General features: G+C 38.2%; 1 protein-coding gene across 1 annotated transcript in view; it reads left to right on the forward strand.

The window, feature by feature from the left end:
- LOC122793690 (mitogen-activated protein kinase kinase kinase 10-like) overlaps positions 1-17141 on the forward strand; it is a 1334525-nt gene that overhangs the window by 895421 nt on the left and 421963 nt on the right. The window contains exon 5 of the mRNA XM_044061910.1: positions 14020-14218. Within this exon, the coding sequence (XP_043917845.1) occupies positions 14020-14218 (199 nt within the window). The remainder of the gene's footprint in view (positions 1-14019; positions 14219-17141) is intronic.

Below are 17141 nucleotides of genomic sequence, written 5' to 3' on the forward strand. Positions count from 1 at the left end.
CTATGTGGTACATATTTGGTAGCATTTGGTGCTGTTTAGTCACTTGTACAGGTATTTGTAGAGTTTTCAGCACTGTTTTGCTTTTTACTATTCATTTTGTAGTGGAAATGTATTTGTTTTCATTCATTGCTAACGTAGTCTGATCTGTGTGGTTCTTTATTATGAAATAAAAGGTGTCCTCAGTAAATGTTTGTAGCAAAATCTGCAGTTACTCGCAGGGTTGAGGCTATATTGAGCTCCTAAATGCACATTAACTCTGACTAAATGAGCCTAACAACAACCTTGTTATATCAAAAGGTAGGCTTACAACAGGGTTTTGTTAAGTTTCTGTTTTTAAAGATGGAACATTGTATGGCTATAAATAGCAAATGCTGCATCTGCAGTCTGTCATTTAAGACAACAGACATTTCCTGATGTGTGAAAACACTTAAGTGAAAACTGAGGTTTAAAAGAGAGACTTGCATTTTGTTCTGCTGTATAAACTATAGAAATTTATGATCTTGGGCTGTTTGGTTGAGGGCGAGGTATAAAAGTGCAATGATTCTATTGCGTGTAAAATTAAGATATTTTTTCATTCTTTTTTAGAGAGTGAAGATCGAATGCCTTTGCCCTAAGCTATAAACAAGTGTTTTTTTTTAAGCAAGTAGGTTTTAAAAATAAGACTAACTGCATGGATATTATTTTTTTTTCCCAGTAGCAAATATTTAGTGAGAGTGAAGGTGTCTGCAGGTGAAGGCAGCTGTATGTTCAATTCTGGGTTACATTTGCAAAGATTCATTGCTGAGTACACTTCCATGGAGGCAGGCTGTGTGCAGGTGCAAGCACTTAATATTGAGAGTTCTGAGCATTCTCTGCTGAGGAAACTGAAAATTTAAAATTACAGTGGCAAGCAAATCAGTGAAAAAGTTTGAAATTATGGAAAGTTGATAAAATGTAGTAGCCTCCCTAGCAGCCTTAATATTTTATTTAATAGAACACTGTACAGTTTTGTTTTATTTAAAGATAGCAAGTGCATTTTTTCTTAGGGCTAAGAGCTGATGTTTTCTGAAGGAATACATGCTGTTTTTTTAAGTCTGGGAGGGGAACAGAGATAACAAAGAACAGACTGCAATCAGTGTAAATGGGAGCACAATGCTGTAGCATGTGGTTTATCATGGATAACCTTAATTTTAGGTTAGGTAATCCCTGTGGGTGCAACTCTTGATTTGAGTTGATTATTCCTGTCTGGAGGGTTAAACTTAATTTTTGATGATGGGCATAGTTCTGTGTGATTGTTCTAAGTTAATAGGGGCCGGGGTGTTTTGAAAATGTATTTAGTTTTTTTTTTTTGCTTGTGGGTTCACATTAAAACAAAGTCTTGAAAAATGTGGTTATAGGTTTAACTGGAGATGCGAGAAAACAACTTTACAAAACATCAGCTTGCCAAACAGGGTGTGTGCATGTAATACAAAAGTTGGAAATACACATTAAAAAAAACTGCCACTGAGAGACCCCATGAGTCATGATCCCCTGCCCCCCCCCCAGCTCCTTTATGCTTATACACTTCACTTGTCATTATTTCCTTGGCTTTGAAGGTGTTGGGCCCTATTTGATATGTGTATTCTTGAGGAATCGCCCTTCTAATCCTTAACTTTCTGCATGTCCTGCAGCTTCTTCTCCCCTGATGGATTTACATCTTGTCATCAGCGCATTTATAGACCCCAACCAAGGACCAAGGGGTATCCTCAGTGTTAATATAATTTCTTAAAAATAACAGATGAAGTACTAGAGCACTTTTCTTTATAGATTCCAGCTACCCATTTTATACCCCCTGTGCTAGAATGATCAGTGACCCCTCCATTCAAATTCTGCTTTTGGTGATTCTTGTAAATCAGGCAAGTTTGCATTTGTATGTTACTTTTATGTAGTAGAAAAAAGGTCTCTGAACCAAGTCTGTTACGCAGTAAGCAGGTTGACATATAAGTTAGCTATGCAATGTCAGATCTTTGTTGCATTCTCATAATTTGTATGAGGTGGGCACACTCTGGTTCGGGGCTGAACCAGACAAACTGCTCAGAAGCTAGTTCCCATGCAATGTAACAGTGTGTACTGGCAATAGATGTGTGGGCCTCCAAAAACTGGAGTTTCCAATAAAAAGATGCTGAATTCTAGGGTCAGCAAAGGGTTGCTATGCTCAGTCTGTATTCCAGTTATGTAGCCAGAACCTGGAATAAAATTCCTACATCAGTCAGGTCTGTCACACATCTTCTTTTCAAACCATTAGTAAATGACTTCCTCTTTGCCTCCTGGCTTTGTCCCTGCTCCTCATCTGGGATGTAGCTTTGTAGCACTCTGCATCTCCTTTCTTATACTTTCCTTTAAAGCACTAAATCACTTAACCTGCATCCCCTTATAATAATTTATTTTTATTGTACTTTTCAAACTACTATACCTACTTCTTATTAGCACAACCAAATTACTGTTCCATCTCTACTTCTCTGTTAACATTTGTACTTGCCTGCCTCCTCTAATACCTCACTCTATTACTCCTGTCCATCTCATAGACCACTCTTCTATCTGTGAAGTTTCAGTACAAGGCTTGTAAATTTAATGTTTGTGAATATCAATATAAATTTTATTATACTTGCTATTATGCTGTGTATTCACTGAAACTGCATTATAAAATTTATTGTAATTATTAATTGCATTAAATATGATACCTTGGAGCTTTTCTCCCCGGGGCCTCCATTGAAAAAGGGCACATGAGCCCAGTCAGACACTCCCAGGTAAACAAATGTCAGTGAATAAGTAAATTCTGATTGTTGAAGATTAACAAAATTTGACCCAACAAACAAGGGTCCCTTTGTAGATCAGTTGATATGGTAGGTACGTATGAGTGATATATTGGTCTGTAGTGAAATTTTAAGAACTGCAATCATGGTCTTCAGATTAAAAGTGTGAATTCGTGGGAGTATATTCTAACTGAACATTTGTGGTATCCTGATGTGCTCCCCCTAATTTAAGGTATAGTAGTACTTGTACTCAGACTGGAATACTATCTCCCTATAATTGCACTTCTCTCAGCTCCAAAAAAAACCTTGATTTATCAATTTAGTCAAATGAAAAAAAAAATCACTATATTATTCAAAATGTGAATAAATTGCTTCTTGCAACATCAAGAGCAAAGCTGCCCCTCAGCACATATAACTTAAGAATTTTACTTAACAGATGTTGCCCCTATTCCTAAGCCAGCTTCAATTCAAAAACCAAACTTACACTTTCAGGAACTGTGACAGTATTTGACCACAAAGGTCACTATTCACACTCTGCATATGTGACAGGACTAATAGTTTAATTTCTCCAAATCTTAAGGGTTTCTAATAATATGACTGAACTGGATCCCATTTCTAAGTCTTGTTTCAATTAAAGTTCATGCAGTTAGCATTGTTTCAGTCTTTAATGTTAGCCAGAAGTACTCTTCAGTGCCTGCGATGTGTTTGAATTGACTCCTCGTGTAATTCATACAGAGTTACATGTGTTGGTAGCATATCTGAGCGCAACTGTAAATTCTTATTTACACCTGTTGCTCCTACTACTGATGGATTTGTCTGGATATCTTTCTTCCACATTGCTCTCATTTCTGCCTGCAAATCCTAGTATTTTATGACTTGATGTTTCTCTGTATGTAAGGCACTGTAATCATTGGGTGTAGTAATTTCATTGATCAATGCTACTTTTGTCTTTTTTTATGGACTGCTACATCAGGTTTTTTTTAGTTGCCACAGTCTTTTCTATGTAATCTCAAGCATATTTAAAGGTCATGCCGATATGCTAAGTAGTGCATAGTAGATGACATTTTGTTTTGACTAATTCATCAATAACCTGTGTATGCACTGATGAAACCAGTAGTGTTTTCAGTAATCTGTGGTTCTACAACATATGATGAAGCCCTGACTACAAGCCAGATGACCCAAGGTTTGTAGCGGCCCATGCAAGGATCAGAGCTGGGGTGGAAGGACTGGCCAGCAGTGGCTTTCCTGTCCTGTTGAAGGGAAGCATTCTGGCCCATTGCAATGATGGTACCTACTGGAAAAGAGGTCTATGTAACAAAGCATTTGGGCCAAGGATGTGTGCTTGGCTAAACCAAATTACATTCATGTAGTAGCCTTGATATAGAGCATGTGTGGGGCAACCGTGCAGGCTGACAGGGGAGAGCATAGTAGGACATTACATATGTAAGTGTACGTATCAGTCACTGAGGGCGGAGCTAAGGCCATACCTGGAAAATAAATGACTGCTGCCTTTTCAGTGATTGATTGGCTGTTACCTAGTGGAGAAATGAATGGACAAATTGATTGTGAGAGGACTGATGGTTGGCAATCAGCGGCAGAAGAAAGTCATACAAACGTGTATATTTTTCGAGTCATGGCCTGGAGTCGTGGATATAGTGAGTAGGAGAAGCTTTTTGTTTGTTGGTTTTATTTATATTTAATTAGGTAACAAAACTAATCTTTGGGGGACTGTATTTAGCCCTGATTCACTCCAGAAGGAAGTATACCTTAGCCAGTCAGCTGGCATATTTTTGAGAAATGGTATGAAATGGAGTACCTAGAGAAACTTCACATGCAGATCACTTGTTAATTCCACAGAGCAACCAGAGGTCATATCTGATCCCTGGAGCAGTGAGGCAATTGCCCATGTAGTTTAGTTGTGCAAGTGTAAACTTTCTGTTGCATTACTCTTCATTGAACAAATGTCATAAGATTTTAAATAACTAACTGAGCAGCTACCAACTAAGGAGTATGGAACTTCAGTTTAACATATTGTATGACGAACAGCATGTCAGGACTTCAACACTTTCTCCCATGCCGCGCTTGATGTGTCTGTATTACAATAAGACTGGGAAAGAGCCTCCAGTTTTCTAGATTTGTGGTTTGAAAGGTTAACCTGGAACCTGCTTGAGCAACTGATGCTTTTTCTTCCTGATGTTTAGCTTAAGTTCTCCCCTGACAAAAATCACAAGTTCCATCTTCATTGTTGTGCACTTAATTTATCAAGAACTTGGGGTGTGGGGTATCCAGATGAGTGATATTTTAGGGGGTGAAGCTGTAGTCTTGTTTCTGAAGTAGTAAATAAACCTGGGTCATGTGCTGCTATACTGTTATTTCATATGAGCTGCTTAAGGATCAGACTGTTGACGTGGTTTATGGCAAGCAACTCCTGACAGTTTTCATGGAAAGCAGAGAAGAAGTTCATTGCATTTCTCTTGAACTGTCTGAAAAATGGTTGTTCACATGATTAATGCTGTAAAATTAGGACAGCACAGAGGAAGGCACTTGACATATAGTGTATTGGTAAGCATAAAGTAAATGACATGCTATTACCTTTTCAGAAGAATACTGTTATTCTGCCTTCTCTGTGGCCAGACGCTGTTCTTAGTGTGCCATACAATTCTGATTCTGCTTTTCACTGCCTCTTTGTTAGTGGTTGCTGTATTTATCACTTGTGCTGACTCAGTTAAGTGGGTGGCTCCATTTGACAATTTCCTTTTTGTCTTTGAAATGAAAGGCTGATTTGTTATGCAGTTCTGTAGCAGCACTCCACCCCAAGAAAGCTTTTAAGTCATTTCAATTTGTACTCCTTCTGACATGTAGTGTGTTCATAGATTCATAGGTGTGTACTAGGCTAATGGCTCTGGAGCCTTTACAAGCCTAGCCCATAGGATTACCCTGGCATCGTGCCACCCAACCTCATCATCATTCATTCATTTGACTTAATTATACAAGTGTTTTTCTCTTCTAGGATACAAATAGCCTTGTGAGTGCAGTTCTGATTTAAAAGAATGCAAATAACTGTTCCAGTTTTTTCAGTTTACTATGATTTCTTTTCTCACACACACACACACACACACACACACACACACACACACACACACACACACACACACACACACACACACACACACAGACATATGTACACACACACACGTGTCTACTTTCGTTCATCGAAAGTACACCCTATTGAATCTCAACAAGCCAGCTGAGTTTCAGTGAAAGTGCAGTTTCACAAAAATGCATTTTCGCGAAATGCACATTAACGAATTAGGTGTGGTGGTTCAGGGATCCTGTGGAACAACAGGTAAGATGTTGTTTGCATGTTATCTACACTTCCAACAGGAGTAGAAGGTGTAGAACATTTGATGTAGATCGCGGTACAGTGTGAATAAGGAAATGTACCCTTTTCTCCACTGTAGTGCTATCTCGCAGTTAGTATATAATTAGCGGGGGTGTGGGGGGTGCAGGGAGGGGCCTTGCCCCTCTGCAGAAATGTATTATTAATATTTATTTTTGTGTTTCGGTGTTTCAGTAATGTACGTGCATTTTCGTGAAACTGCACTTTCACTGAAACTGAGTTGGCTTCTTTTGATTCGATAGGTTGTACTTTTGATGAATGAAAGTAGACCCATATATATATATATATATATATATATATATATATATATATATATATATATATATATATATATATATATATATATATATATATATATATATATATATATCTATATATATAGATAGATATGTATGGGTTCCTATTAGTTGATCTAGTTTTCAGAAACTCAAAATTCATATGGTTGAGACCATACATTCAGAATTTTTGAATGGAGGTCGAGGTACAGCAAAGATCAGGAAATTTACCCTTTTCCTAATGGTAGTGTGATCTTAGAGTTGGTATATATAATTTGGAGGGGGTGTGGGGGTGGAGAAGGGCTTGCCCCCATGCAAAAATGTAAAATAAAGGTAGAGTTTTGGGTTTTGTTGGTGTTTATGTTCCAGTGTTTGGAAACTCGATCATATGATCTCGATCATATGAATTTCATGTTTCTGAAAAATGCAATCATCTGACATAGACCCATATATACATATATAGACACATGCACACACAGAGTTTGCAATTTTTTTTTTTTTTTTGTTACAGTAGGCATTCTTTCACATTTGAAAATTAATAGGGAGTCTTCGTTGTAATGACTATTGTTGATATGAAGTGAGAGATTGTGTCTTTCGGCTTTTTCCCGGTTAGGGGTCACCACAGAGGAACTCCGGTCCGCTAATGATTGGCAGTAGATTTTTTATGTACCGAGTTTGCTAGCCCTGATGCACAACCTTCAGCGAAGGTACGCCCATTCACGCACGTCTCCACACAGAAGACGCTCTAGCTGAGAATCGAACGGCACAACGTCTTGCTGTGAGGCGACAACGCTAACGCAGCACCACAACTGCAGTATTGAAGTGAGAGACTAAGTAATAGTATAATTAGTTGTCTTTCATAGTTTAATGATTTGCATATGTGTTACTCAGTATGTGTTGCAATAAGCTGAATGGTAGTTGCAAAGGATTGGCTAAATTGATAGCAAAATCTTACAGCAAAGGCAGGAGGCTGTGTACTTTGCAAGCAGCTGTTAAATGCAGAAAAAGTGCATGAGTTGGAAAGCAGTTCAGATCTGGAGGGGCAGTTTGAGTAATATCATACCAGGTAAGATTTTGGAGATTGTTGACAGGGTCATTTGCTAAGTTAGTGGGGCTTAACAAAAGCTCAGAAATACAAGATAGACATCCATGGGTGCATTCCTTATTGCAAAGGTAGGTGCCTGAATCGTAAGGGGAGCTTGTAAATGAAGCAGGGTATTCTAGAGACCAGTGGTGGACTAAGAAGGGATGGTGCACTAAGTTTGTTTGTGTGCCCTAACACTTGGGTATCTAGATTGTGTACACTGTCACAAAGGTATGTAAAAATGTTTGCTTATCATCCTTTGGCCTGTATTCAGATTCCTTAAGCCAGAGTAAGTAACATGCACACCCCAGTGATTTACTGTTCTTACTAGTAACTCACACTGTTAGGATTTCCTGATAGCATTTGCCATTGGAAGACTCCCTGTGTTCTGTGCAAAATAAAAAGATGCATTGTGAGAGTAACTGCAGTCATTAGGTCACAGCACATCACCTTATACTTGGAACTGTATCATGTTATCAATTGCCACTGACAGCACTTCAATTTAAGACCCACTGTATGACAGAGAGGAACTGAACCATTTGTTATCAGCTAGTGTCATAGTGGAAGGAGCCCGGTGCAGAAGTTGACTAGATCCCAGACATGAAGAGAATTGATGAGAGACATAAAGATCAGACTTCCAAACAGGTTTGTCTATAAAATACACAACTTCAGTTAGGCAGAGGCATCTATTCCCAAAGCCCAATTTCATCTTACACTGTTATGTGATTTTGCATCCTGTTTTTAGAGTAGGCACTGGGGTCAGTGGCTACCTATGTTTGTTCAGTACAGTATTAGTGGCTACTTCTCTTATGTGGACATTTGAGTCTCTGGTACAGGTTTTTGGATATGAATTCAGGGGAAGTGGTCACTCTGTAGGTCTTTTCCTGTGCAGTTGTCTGCCTAGTGTCTACTGTCCTGTTCCCATCTGTGGTTACTGATGTTTCCTGCCCCTGCTTTTGACCTTTTCAAAACCTTATGTTATGTGCCCTCTGTCTGGCAGCTAGCTGTGATGCCACTGCTAGTCTGTGTGTAGTCTGGTATATTAAAGCTTCTGTCGTGGATGAATTCCTCCCCACAGAACATTGGTCCAGTGTACTGCATAGTGTTATCCAGACATGCAGCTAGATGCCTAGAACCATTAGGAATCTCAAAACTGAGTATGAGTTTTAAAATAGTTACAGAAAAAATATCAGCAGATCTTTCTTAACTGTTGTCTGTAAGGTAAAAACTAGCAACCAACAATGTTCAGAGCTAGTCTATAATTATACTGTACACTCTGACCCAAAGGAAGTAGCCAATGTCCTAGATGACAAATTTAGTTCAGATTTTACTCAGCTCACAGTTATAGCTATTCCACAGATTTCACAGTTCCAGCCATCCCCTGTATTAATTATGGAACAAGTTTCTCTCATCCTTCTCAAAGAACACCTCATCCCTGGGCCATGATAATATACAATGTTGATTGACTATCAGTACCAAATGTGGCCTATCTGAGCCCCTTCCTAACTTCTTTAATGTAAACCACTTCACTGATTACATTCCTGAAGCCTAGAAAATAGTGATTGTAATGCCAGTACACAAGGGTGGCCCTGATACATTGTTGGTCCCCGTCACACAAACCCTGGAAACTGTAGACCCATTAGTCTCAGTCGCATCATATGTAAAACTAGGGAACATGCAGTCTCAGACCTCGTTAAGTCGTTAAGTTGTACATTGAAACTCTTTTAATTCCAGACCCTGATGAATTTGATGTTGTCAGAGAAAGGTGTCCTGCCTCTTCAATCTCCTTAATTTTGTTGAAAAAGTAACCAAAGCAGTGAATAATGGTTATGCAGTACTTACAGTATATCAGGATGTGGTCATGGCTTTTGACACCAGTAGAGATTCTGTTATCCAAACTAATTGGGACCTAGGGTAGTTTGGATAATCCAACATATAACTGAACCTGATTAAAAACAAAATCATGTTTTTGATGAAGACTAAACAAGAAAAATAAAACAAATTTCATGTAAGTACAAAACGATAGAGTATGTTATTGTAGTACAAGCTAATATGTGTAACATTTACATATTCAGACTTTATGATTTTTCCTACCCAAAAACTTTGGAAGGCTGCATTTGGATAATTGACATTTTAGATAATCGATGTTCGGATAATCGAGACTCTACTGTATTCCCAAATCAAGCATGATTGACAGACTTATAAATCTGAATATAAATCCTTATGTTGTGCAGTGGGTAGCTAACTACTTGTCTGTCAGAACTGTGGTGGTTAAAGTCAGAGGTGCCAATCCTGAAACCAATACAGTTACCAGTGGTGTACCACAGGTGTCAGTATTGGGTCTTCTCCTATTTGCCATCTGTTTCTCAGACCTTCAGGCCAACACTCCTGGCCTATGGTTATCTAGGTTTGCAGACAACTGCAAACTGGATGTTTGTTATTCAGTATTCCACTGACCCACAATTGGTCCACCATGGATTAGACCATGTTAACAATTTGCACAAGGACAGTGGTCTCAAATTAAATGTGAAAAACTCTAGTACAGTTCATTTTGGTAAACAAAATATTTTCACATACTATATAGGTGACACACCTCTCCAGTCGAATACTGTCATAAAGAGATCTAGGCACTGTTTTTGATAATTCTTTATAATTTGGCAGTCATGTATCAGCAGTAGTTCTGACATTGTTCTGTGAAGTTTATCTGATTTTCAAAGCAATCTACTCTAGTTCTAGAGAAGTCTTAATTCCCCTTTAGCCATATTTCATAAGACCCTTTATTGCATGTAATGCATCTTTTAGCATGTAGTTATCTAAACATATCACTCAGCTTGAGGAAACCTCAGAGATTTATAACTATAAAGATTGCTGGCATCAGAAAACATAAGTTATCAGGGTGGACTGGCAGCTGTCCTTTCTGTACTCATTCTGTTATACACCCCTCCATGAAGATCTATGTCTAGCCTTTTGAACCATGAAAGAGCTGGCCCTCTTTGATGTCCTTTTCCTTCACAGAATTAAAGATACTTAAAATCCTCTGTTAAACTAAAGAATCAACAGATATATAAAATCTGCCATGACATATTCATGTCCCAATGTGTCCCCTATTTCTGGAACAAATTTCAACTACATGTAAAGAAGAGTTGCACCCTTTGCCACCTTCAAGTTAAAGCTAGGTAACTGGATGGGCAACTTCAGATTCTCACCAAGCCTATCTTTTCTTTCCTCATTGGATCTAGGGGGAACTTTTGAATATGGGCTATTGACTAAGCTTGTAATGGTCTGCAAACTGATTGCCTAGTACTTCCTACGATCCTATGTTCCTATTTCCCACTTTTATCATTCAGTGAGATGCACTGGAGTGGGTCCATATGAGATGATAGGAATGGCCTTGTTATTTCCATCAGTGTGTGCAACATTAACAGTCTTTAAAGATGAATGCTGCTGTTCTAGAACCAGGCAAAGATGACATTGATGGGGATGACGTGATTACGTTTTGCACTTTGTGTAATGTACATTAGTTGGATTAGTTCTGATTGAATGGACATCTGTTTCTGATTGATGGAGGATGATAGGGAATTTGAAAGTATATATGTTATGTTTTAAACTGCATTTTTATGGTCTGATGAATCCACCAGAGAGGTGGTGAAAGTACTTACTGTTTTGTAATAAACATTTTTATAATTATAATTGCAGTTGTACTTTGTTTTACCACTTGTGTGCTGCTTTATACTTTATTAAAAGAGACTGCTAAATGTTAAGTTCTGTGGCGGTGCAGCAGTTAGCATTGTTGCCTCACAGCAAGAGGTCTTTGGTTCAATTTTCAACTGCAGCACCTTCTGTGTGGAGTCTACATGTCCTCCCTGCAGTCGAGTGAGTTTTAAAGACGTGCAGGTAGGTGAAGTGTGTGCATGTGTGTGCCTTCTGTGAAGGTTAGGCACCGGGCTGGCAACTCGACACCCTAAAAACACTAATGCCAATCAATCTGCGGACAGGTGATCCACTGTGAAAGACCTTGCTTTTGCGAAATGTCAAGCTCCACTTCTCACTTGTGTTTTTCTCTCTTTTCTGTTCTTCTGCTAAGTTTATCTAAACAAACCATGCTCCATCCATCTCAGCAACAGTTCTAAAAACTCCTGAGTGGCTGCCGATGTAGAAGAGTTGTTCTGAGAGTTTATTGAAGCTTTGGAGAACTATCATTCAGGATATGTGGGATGTAGTTGGCTTTTATAATGATTACTTACTGGAGTTATTCTGTCATCCGTGGAACCGGTCAGTCTCACAAGAATTGTTAATATTTGTTTGTTAACAAGGTACATGAGGCAGTCCACAAACCTTTTTCAGGGACAGTCAAGAGCAAAAGTTAAAATATATTCTTGTGGTATAACTTGAGTCAAAGAAATACTTTAAGTTCATTTCTTTACATAAGGTAATAGGGTAGAAGACAACACTGAATTTGTCAGCTGGTAGTGAATACCTTAGTTCACAAGAAAGATATATAACTTGGCAAAGGATGCCATGCAGCATCATGAAGCTGTAGAAGATATCTAGTTAACTGTTCATTCATTCATTCATTTGTCATGCAAACTGTTTTTAGTCATGACCCAGGAGCACTTTCTGCTTAAGTGACTTGTTGAGGGTGGCACAGCTGTCAAATGGAGGAAGACTGAATCAAACAAATCTCATTAACACCTCATAGCCTTAACAAAACAAACAGGCGCTAACAAATTCTTCACTGGATGAAAGCAAAACTTATAAAAATATAAGTCCTAGTGTGACTCTAACTAGATAATTTATTACATTAAGCTATTTCAACCAAATACATGAAGGACTTCATCAGACTCTGAATCATACTGCAAAACTTCTGTTTATAACCTAGACAGAGTAATGGTCAAACAGTATGCCAGCTAATCATACTATTCAGTGTAATTTAAAAAGACAAGTTTCTCTAAAAGTTTACATCATATTACAAAGATAAAATTAAAATAAACCAAATTGCCGTAAGTGTGTTTATACATAGCACAAATAACATGGGTGCCAAAATCATAGGGTTAAGTTAAGGCCAGAGGGCCCCCCCCAACTTTCAACGGCTGCCAAATACGCTCTGAAGCTGCTGCCAGAATAGCAATTACAGAGAAATATTTGCATTGGCGGTTCTGAGGTAACCACAAGGCCAGGCGGCAGAAAGAGGTGTTTTGAGTGATTAATCTTTTTCTGGCTGCCTGACCTCACGGTTACATTGGGAAAGCCTATCTGAGTATTTCTGAGGCATTCCGATCAATTTCTTTCATCAAAGAGTTTGAACAAAGCCAAAAATAGCATGAGAATGAAAGCTCAAAACCCGGAGCAATTTTTTTAAACATTACTTATTCATTTAAAATTTTAATACAAGAGGTTTTGCATCAGCATGCATTTTCTGATTAATAGAAGTATGAAACTTTAATTTCTTGCATTAGTTGTCTGACTGTAATTCTCTAGATACGTCTCAACTTCTGCTTGAGAATTCTGGACAAAGCCAAAAATGATGGGGATATAATGGGCCCAAATCAGGGGCATATCTTAAATATTGGTCTTATAAACTTTGAAGGCTGCTAGAGTAACAGGTTTGGCATTAGCATGCATTTTCTGAAGGATATGAAGTCTCTGACTTGAATGTCCCATTATTTAGTTCGCATTGTCCTCAATGGTTTGCCAGAAGGCCACACATTTTATCAAGAACAAACCAAAAATATGAGGCAAAACTATGGACATTCTGTGAAAATTTGGAGTTGATAGTTATGATCCTGAGTGATTTACCAGAAAACTAAACATTTTACAAGGGAAAGGGCAAAATTATGAGGCAAAAATCAGGAATGTTCTACAAAATTCTGGACAGTTTATAGATTTCTGTTTAACAAGTAAGTGGATTGGTCTGTTGACTCTCTTTAGACACCACCCAAGTTTAACAGCAGTAACGATAACACTTTACACAAGTACAGTAAGACATTACATTCATGTACGTACTTTGTACAGTTAAGAGAGATGTTTAATTTTTGTAAGTTGGTGCAGACCTGTCTATTACTGCCTTTCTCTTACTGAGTACCAGGATAGGCTTTGGTTGTCCTGTTTAATGGCCTGTTTAGGCAGAATTTGCCACAGCGGTACATTTCACTGGAGCTAGACCGACTTCCAGTGTAGTAGTCCTTTTGCTATATTTAATTATTCATTCTCTTGCACCCACTGTACATTATTCAGGGTTATTATGGGAGTAAGATATTTCCTGACAAGCTATGGGAGTAAGCTATAAAAATTGTTTAGACTCGTACATATTCCAAGGCGAACAAATCTTGTGACCATTCATGCCTTGTCAGTACCTTTCCTCCCTAAAGTAGCACCTCCTTTTTCCAGGAGGGACCATACCAGTAAAACCCAGAGTAAATTTGTGGATACCTGTCAAGTCACTAGTTTGTTTTTAAAGTAAGATAATGAATTGCACTGCTTAATATGTAGGAGAAGTTTATTCCAAAGGTTTGGGAGGTGCTGTCTTATAAACTTGCTTCTCCACTATACAGTATTTATCTGTTGGTGAAGATTTATGTCCCTGATTCTAGTAATGATGGAGATATTGGATTTGTGAAGAAACAGGAGTACCAGGACAACTGGGTTTTTAATGTAACAGCAAGCACGCAAAGCATATTTCCCCTCAAAAGTATTTAAGACACTGAATAAAGGGATAGAGCTTCCAGCACATCTTCATAGCTTAGGGATTTTAGGCTTATTTGGTTAGGAATATTTAAGGTTTTGCTAATTGTTTGATATTATTAGTGAGGTACAGCTCTAAAGGGGGTACTGAACTCAATAATTGTCCTGATCAGTGTTGATTACCTCTTTAAGCCATGAGGATATTCCTTTGGCAATTAAGTGAGGTAAATATTTCCTGACCACTGTTGTCACGTGATTATAAAAAGAGTGGGAGCTATCAGCCCATGTGTCTAGGTCCCTGACAAGTTTTGCATTTTGTAGTTGTGTGCGATACAACACGTAACATTTTGTTTGAACTTATTTTAGTGCACCGAGGCTTTACTAGGGAGAGTTCATTCAGAAGAGTTTGGGTGTCCTACTGTGACTTAACAGCAGCCTCCAGAGTGCAGTTATCTGCAGACTTTTGTAGTCCGAGGTCTTGACTTTCTACTTGGAGACCAGAGAAGTAAATATCAAAAAAGAGATGTTCCAGCACCGAGCCCAGAGGGGATACCACTGGTCATATTCATACTCGTTGAGGATGTGCCTGCAAATTGCACTGTGTGGGCTCTGTCTTTCAGCTTGCTTGCTATCCATGTTACCACATATAGAGTCGATTTTAAGGCAATTAGCTTTTGTATGATGCCAGCATAGGGAATGGTGTTGAAGATGCACCATATGCAGATTGGATAAGCAGTTTACAAAGAAACAACAGGAGTATATATATATATATATATATATATATATATATATATATATATATATATATATATATATATATATGCAACAAAGTCTAGAAGATTTAGGATTTTTGCTAGGGAGTGTTTGTGTTTTATATCCCAATGAAACTCCAAAGAATTTTTCCTCAGATAGATTGCAAATGTTAACTGTGTGATGGGGAAGAAAGAGGTAACTGAGAACTTATTTTTGGGGATATAATGAATCGACAGACTGCTACTCTGTCAGAAATACTGGGTGAGCAATTTGGTGTAACTAAGGAAATTATTTTTTTTTAGCTATGATACAGAATTATAATTGCTTAGACATAGTAAGGCCTTGCTGAATCTAATTATGGTGGCTGCCAAATAAGCAATTACTAGAAAATGGAAATCAAAATCTAAACCAATTGCAATAGAAGTAATGAATATAGTAACAGTGGTAACAGAACTAGAAGTGGGATCTTTAGAAAAGTGTAGGAACAAATTACATAGAAAAAATTGGAACTGGGGCACTGTGCATGCAGAATAATGTTTTGGAGGAAAAATGCTGTTTAAGGGAAGGCAGGAATTGAATGAGCTATGTGATGTTGGATTCACAGTGACCGTGTAGAATATTATATGGGATGTATAATGTTTGCAACTGTAAGTCAGTGTTTTTCATTTATATAAATGTTTGATTGCCTATGTCATAAGTGATAATTCAATAAAGATGTTTCTTGCTTAAAAAAATGCACCGTCTGCAGCCCCTGCAATCTTTTTGAAGAAGTTTACTAGGTTAAATAGGATTTACCCTTCACAAAGCCAGACTTGCTGTGTCTTTCGGCTTTTCCGGGTTAGGGGTCACCACAGTGGAACTCTGGTCCGCTAATGATTGGCAGTAGATTTTTACGTGCCGAGTTGCCGGTCCTGACGCACAACCTTCAACGAAGGTACGCCCATTCATGCATGTCTCCACACAGAAGACGCTCTAGCTGAGAATCGAACGGGACACCATCTTACTGTGAGGCAACAACGCTACCACAGCACCACCACCGCAGTCACAAAGCCAGACTGTTGGGATTCAATTCAAACAAAATTCTTGATATCACAGTTTGAGGATAGTTATAATCCACACTACAGTTTTGCAGATGAGGCTTGTAAGACTGATAGGACTTTAAATACCCAGGTCAGCTGTAAGGCCACCCTTATGGAGGGGCATCATAACCACTGTAGCGATCAGGGACAAAGCCAGTAAGTTAAACAACTTGCAGAATGTGTCTGCAAGGGCATGTTTTACACTATTATGCAACCAACTATATGATATGTAGCAACAAATAAACAATCAAAAAGATTGTTGTATACCAGAAATCTGACAAAGCAAGCATCTTGCATGTTTTATTCTTATCCAGATATTACAATGTAATAAAATGTTTTATGGAGAGTAACAAACTTTGTTAATAAACTGTGTGATGTACTTAAAAGTAGAAGTTCCTGGCAGTAATGAATATTTTGCCTCTGGCCTTTGGTGAGGACTGTATGGACTCCTTGCTGTCCACCGTCCCCCCTGCATACCCCTGTTGTGCTCCCTGCTTTTGCCCCATCTTGGTCTTATGACACCAATCAGATTACTTTTTTTTTGTTTTCCCATACTTTGTTAAACTCTTCATATTTTTCCTGCGTTGTTTCAATATAATCCTAAATGGCTAAGCTTACACCTTAATAAATGAGGAAGAAGTAATCAAATGAAGCCATTAGTCTAAGTACCCCCACACACACACACACACCACATACCAAAACCATGGGGTTCTAGATGCTTTAAGTTGCACTTTAAAGCTTTGTTTTTTATTCAGGCCTATTGAGCCAAAGATGAACAAAAATTGTGGCTAAAAAAGAAATTCATTCTTGTTCTTCATTTTCTTCCACTCACTAAATGGCCAAGACTGCAGTGTAATTACTGCAGAGGAACTAATATAATTAAGCTGATAGCCTTGGAGCTGGGCCTCAGGAGCTGTGGGATTCTAGATGACATGAGGTACATTTTAGAGCCTCTTCCCCAGACTTTTGTTACAGTTATGGCCTGGACAAAAAAAAATCATGACTAAATAAATAATCTTATTCATGTCTTATAAGGAGTAAGTAAGTTTTAAATAAGTTGTGCCCAAGGTTTAATGAGCAAAGCTGACAAAAAGTTGT

The sequence above is a fragment of the Protopterus annectens genome, chromosome 2.part0 (assembly GCF_019279795.1).
Source record: "Protopterus annectens isolate FY-2018-M chromosome 2.part0, PAN1.0, whole genome shotgun sequence".
Taxonomy (NCBI): domain Eukaryota; kingdom Metazoa; phylum Chordata; order Ceratodontiformes; family Protopteridae; genus Protopterus; species Protopterus annectens.